This window comes from Chinchilla lanigera, unplaced genomic scaffold, assembly GCF_000276665.1.
Source record: "Chinchilla lanigera isolate Chin_1 unplaced genomic scaffold, ChiLan1.0 scaffold00210, whole genome shotgun sequence".
Lineage (NCBI taxonomy): Eukaryota > Metazoa > Chordata > Mammalia > Rodentia > Chinchillidae > Chinchilla > Chinchilla lanigera.
Genome location: NW_004955611.1, coordinates 238,315 through 243,874, shown reverse-complemented (window position 1 = coordinate 243,874; position 5,560 = coordinate 238,315). Strand labels below are relative to the sequence as shown.

Here is a 5,560-nt window from a genome sequence, read left to right as displayed (position 1 = left end):
ATTTCTTGAGGATAGCCATTCTTTCTGGGGTGAGATGGAATCTCAGTGTTGTTTTAATTTGCATTTCTCAAATGACTAATGATGTTGAACATTTTTTCATATATTTATTTGTGATTATTATTTCTTCATCTCAGAAGTGTGTATTCATCTCAGATGCTCATTTTTGGATTGAGTCTTTGAATTTGGGGGGGGGAGCTTAATTTTTAAAAAGTCTTCATATGTTCTAGATAGAAGTCCTTTGTCCAAGGGACACTTGGCTAATTTTTTTTCCCAATTTGTGGGTTTTCCTTTCACTCTGCTGGTGATTTCTTTAGATGTGGAAAAACTTTTCAATAAGATGAGATCCCAGTTGTTGATTCCTTGAAGAGTTTGCTGTATAGTTTGGTTTTTGTTCCTCTGCCTACCCCTATGTCTTCAAGATTTTTACCTACTTTCTCTTCCAGTAGATTTAATGTTTCTATTTTAATATTTAGATCTTTGATCCATTTTGACTTTAATTTGGTGCATGGTAAAAGACATGGGTCTAGTTTCAGTCATTGGCATGTGGTAAGCCAGTTTTTCCAGCACCACTTATTAAAGAGGCTATCTTTCTTCCAGTGAACTTGTTTGACCCCTTTGTCAACAATAAAGTGGCTGAGTGTGTTTGTGGTTGTGATTGCATCTTCCAATTTGTTCCATTTCTTTTTTTCTTTTTCTTTACTTTTTTTTTTAGACAGGATTTCACTGTGCAGTTGAAGTTGGCCTTGAACTCACTTTGTAGCCCAGTCTGGCCTCGAACTTCCTGTCTTAACGATCTTCCTGTCTCAGCCTTGAAATTGTTCTGATGATCAGTGATCTTGAATATTTTTAATAGGTTCTGTTTGCCATTTGTACGTCTTTTTTGAAAAGAGTCTATTCACATCCTTTGTCTTTTTTGTTTGTTTGTTTTTCACTCTCCCTTACTTGCTCTTTCTGGCCTATTTCCCTCTTCTGTTCCCCCTCTGCCTCTCTTCTTATTATGGTGCTAGGATTTAATCTAAAAGTTCTTACTCTACTACTGATTTACATCCCCATCTGTATCAGTCAGTGCTTACTACAGAGACAGATTTAATGCAAGATATTCAAATGTACAAAAATTTACAAGATTGGTTTCCCATGGCCACCACAGAGTCAGATGTGGAAGATTACAAAAGTGCTATGCATGCTGGAGATCCAAAAGATGCAGTGGAAGGCCTGGAGCCCACTATAGTGTCTCATGGGAACCTGTATAAAGAGTCTGCATTGTCTTTGATGGAAGACCGTAAGGTTGGTGCTGAAGGCTGAAGAATCTTCCCTGCAAGACAGGGGACAGTGTTGTTTAAGGTGAGGTTGAAGGCGAGAGTTCCTCTGAAGAAACAGAAGCAAGTCTTCCTTTTTTATTTCCCTTTCCCACCATTCTGGAGATAATCCTCCCTAGGGTGTGCCTTCTAGACTATGCTGATCCAATTGAGTTGGGTGTCTCTAACCCAAGTCAACACAATCAGTTAACTGTCACACTATCCTCTCTGCCCAATTTTACATTTGTTTTCTTACTATTGAGTTGGACATTAACCTCTTATCAAATGTATGGTTTGCAAATATTGTCCCTTATTCTCATTCAAAAATTTAATTTTGAATAGACATAAAGAGAGAACCATAAACTGAAAACAGAGTTCCAATGTTCAAGGATAAAATGAAAAGGTCAGAAAAGGTTATGAAAAGTGAGCTGGCACAGTCCATGAAATAAATGGAAGAAAATGTAAAATTATCTCAGAGATTAAGCCCACACTGAAAGGAGTAAGAATGTAAACAGGCTCTGGCCAGTATATTCAAGAACAAGAACAAATACTTAGAAGGTTGAGAAAAATAAATTTGTAATAGCAAAGAATTTAATGGAACTAGAAAAGTATAGCTTTAAAACACATACACATACATAATAAAACCAGAAAATGAGATCCAATGTACTTCTAATAAATGTCCTCAAAGAGACCAACAACAACAACAAAAAGCATCGGGGATGTAGCTCAGCAGCACAGTCCTGCCTGGCAAATACAAGGTCTTGAGTTTGATTCCCTTTACCAAAAAAAAGGAGACCAACAAAATAAAAAATGCAAAAGGTAAAATACAGACATAAAAAAATTCGGACATAATTTGTGAAAAACTGAGAAAAAATAAACCTCAGACTTCAACTTCTAGCAGTGTAAATTAAATATAAGCTTTTCAGCCAGTGGCAGTCCAAGGCCAGCAGTGGGCAGAGGGAGTGGTTTTCTCTGACTGTCAGACTATAATTTGGGGCCCTATTACTGCATATATAGTATTTAGAATGAAAGACTAAGTTTCTTTTTGGAGCTGATTGACAACCCTGGAGAATGTCTTTAAGTTCTGAGTGTCATATTTAAAAATGGAATAGAACACAGATTTTTATAGAAAGGTAGTTTTTCAGAAATTGGCACATGATTATGAAAAGTAATAAGTAAATACAGTATACAATTAAAGTGTACATTCATGAAGACAGGTCCAAGGTGTTTTAGGGTATGTCATGGAGAAAAACTAATTCCTTGGTAGTAGAAATTTGACAAAGTTATTCTGTAGTAATTTCTTATTCATAAAAAGTTCAAGAAAAACATCTCAAGAGGATCCTGGAACTTGACAGACAAAATCTCATGATGAGCACCTCTACCACTGAGGAACTCTCACTCTGCTAGACTCAGTTTGGTCACATAGTGAAGCCATTTCACAGGATTAAAATTTGTTTCATATGATTAAGTACTAAGTTTACATAGTACTTAATATACTCCCAGGGTATAATCTTAACCATGAAGAAAATCTTGTTTAAAGTACAATATTCTTTGCTGACAGGCTCTTTGGTGGGTATCAGATTCACTATTTTCTCCTTTGGCTTCAAGATCTTGAATAAAAACTTATGCAATACGGCTAGAAATCTTGAATTTACAGATAAAGGGTAAATTTAATGGAAGGACTGTACGAGAGTAGCTTGGCAATAGATTCCAAGCAGAAATTCAGATTCCGATCTTGCATACTTTCCATTTAAAGTTATACCTATGCTTAAATAAAAGCTTGGAAATCTCCTGAATTAGGAGAAACTGTAGAGAATTCCATAAAATGAAAAATGAATATTCACAATGATAGGTTCTCCTGAAGAGAAATTTTGTTAATTCAGGATTTTAATGTTTATCTGGTTATTTTACCCAGAGAAAAATTTTTAGTCTTTTACATCTTTGGGATATCTTCCCTTTTAAATATCACTTTTGTACAAATCTAAATTTATTTGAATAAGAATACAGTGTTATACCTAGAGTTAGGGAGGCAAATGGTAAGACAGATCCCAATAAGTGAGTGCTACACACTTCCTCTTGACACAAATGAAATCCTTTGAAAGTAGATATCAGTGACAGTTTAAATGGAGAAATGGGAAAAAGGAAAGCTCAAAATCTAAGATGTGTGTGAAGAAGGACTTTTTTGTGAAGATTTTTCATGATTCTCCATTAGTTTTCTCCTTTTCCTCATACTTTAAATTATGCCCACACATACTGCCCTGCTCAGAATTACTAAACCTGCTGCATAATTGGAGGCTTGACTGAAAGTCTTAAATGAAGATGCCTTCCAAAATTTGGTACATCTCTCTGGTGTATTTCATCTGTGGCAAAAGAAAAAGTGGAAAGAATAATCTTTCATCCCAAAGCAGTTAACTTAGCTAGTAGCATTATATTAGGACAAAAAGGTACAAATCCTAACGTCTGACACTGAAGCAAATAATTGATTTTGGTTTTGAAATTTGGTGAGGAAAAAATTCACTTTTTATGAGCAATTTCACATTCTAGTAAGGTCTCCTAATGTTGTCTACTCTTGGAACTACCTAATGGTACATGTTTCATGCTTTAATTCTGTTTGAGACTTAGTTCCTTAATCACTAAACTACTATTAGACCCTATTTGCTATTTATATCACTTTGTGTTACATCCTGGTCTTTCTAGTTCCTTGGGAGACGCAAGAAATAGGTTTGTGATATTCAGGGGAAGAAATTGCTTTTAGTGAACACTGGGGTTGCCAATTCCACTTTGGCCTTAAGAGAAAAATGCTGGAGCTGTTCTGCTCCTAACTATTTTAATCAGCAATTAAAAAATAATATATAGATATCCAAACATGCTGTGTGTGGTGCCTGTAAGCCTAGCTATTTGAGAGCTGAGGTAGGATACTAAATTTGAAATCAGCTACACAACTTACTGAGAATCTGTCTCAAACAAAAAAAAGTCCTAGGACTGTAGCTCACTATGAGGCCAGCAGTTCAATTCCCCAGTACCAGATAAATAAAATAAATATTTCAAGTGACAGAAAAGTTGAGAGAATTGTACAATTAACCTGCGTGTATCACCTAGTTTGAATAAGAGGGCTTGCCTCCCTGCACCCGTGGCAGAGAGTAGGTCCTCACTCAGAAGCCCCAGGGGCTTCTCTGGCCGGGGGGCGGGGTGGTGGTGCATGTAGCCCCTCCCTGCACGCCCCTGCACCGAGTGTGAGAGTGCTCCGGGAGCTGCTGGTCCCAAGGTTCAAGTCCATGCTTTACTTCCACCCCCATGGTTCCCAGTTGAAACTCACAGAGAGAGCCAGGTATTTCCCATCTACTTCCTGAGGGCAGAGTTGGTGACCCAGGTCCTGCTGCCATTACAGACTGACTCTCTGCCCTCCCTGCAACCGCGGCAGAGTGGAGGTCCTCACTCAGAAGCCCCAGGGACTTCTCTGGCTGGGGCGTGCACATGTAGCCCTGCCCTGCACATGCCCTGTGCCAGGTATGCAACTGCTCCAAGAGCTGCTGGTCCCATGGTTCGAGTCCGTACTTTACTTTCACTGGGACCCCCTAGGGGGTCAAAGGCATGGGCAGTCTGTGATTGATACCCGACCAGCCTGCATCTGGTTCCTGTATGTGTCCTGAACTGACTGGAGACACAGAATCAGGTGGTTCACAAACTGTCAACCCAGCAGTTGTCTCTGGGTTTTACATGTACCCTGAACTTCCTGGGGACATAGGTCCACTGGACCAGGATTGTCACAACAGTGCAACCAGAGTCTGGGCCGTACACGTGCCCTGAACTGCAAGGGGATGCTGGATCAGATGGTTGGACATCAGCTGACACCAATGCCCCTGTCTGAGATCGGGGATAATGAGATACAAATCAACAACTGACAGAAAACCCGAGACTAAGTAGCGCCTCTCAGAGGTCACTCAGGGGCAAAGCTGAAAAACAGGAAAACTAGGGACATTATTGGCCTTTGCTGTGCAGCCACTGAAGAGGGAAACTGAGCTTTATGCATTCGGTAGCAAACATGACAAAACGAAGGACTAAAACACAATCCCAGAACTCCACCCCAATCAGAACAAGTCCAGGAGACATCAGCATAGGAGAACTTCGTAAACACATGCCTGAAATAGCTGAAATGATTGCAATGGAAGTAAAGAAACAACTCCATAAGGCCAAGGAAGAGATGAGATTGGAAATAATCTCTCAGGCAAAGAATGAAATAATAATAATGAAGGAACTGCTCAAAA

The 5,560-nt window shown here is 39.0% G+C and overlaps 2 protein-coding genes across 3 annotated transcripts in view; both read left to right on the top strand.

Annotated features, from left to right (window-relative positions):
* Positions 1–5,560, top strand: part of LOC102016119 (protocadherin alpha-C2) — a 203,784-nt gene that overhangs the window by 113,269 nt on the left and 84,955 nt on the right. The window lies entirely within an intron of this gene.
* The window catches only part of Pcdhac1 (protocadherin alpha subfamily C, 1), a 13,030-nt gene continuing 8,604 nt past the window's right edge, over positions 1,135–5,560 (top strand). Inside the window, 1 exon segment of the mRNA XM_005415307.1 lies at positions 1,135–1,284. Within this exon segment, the coding sequence (XP_005415364.1) occupies positions 1,135–1,284 (150 nt within the window).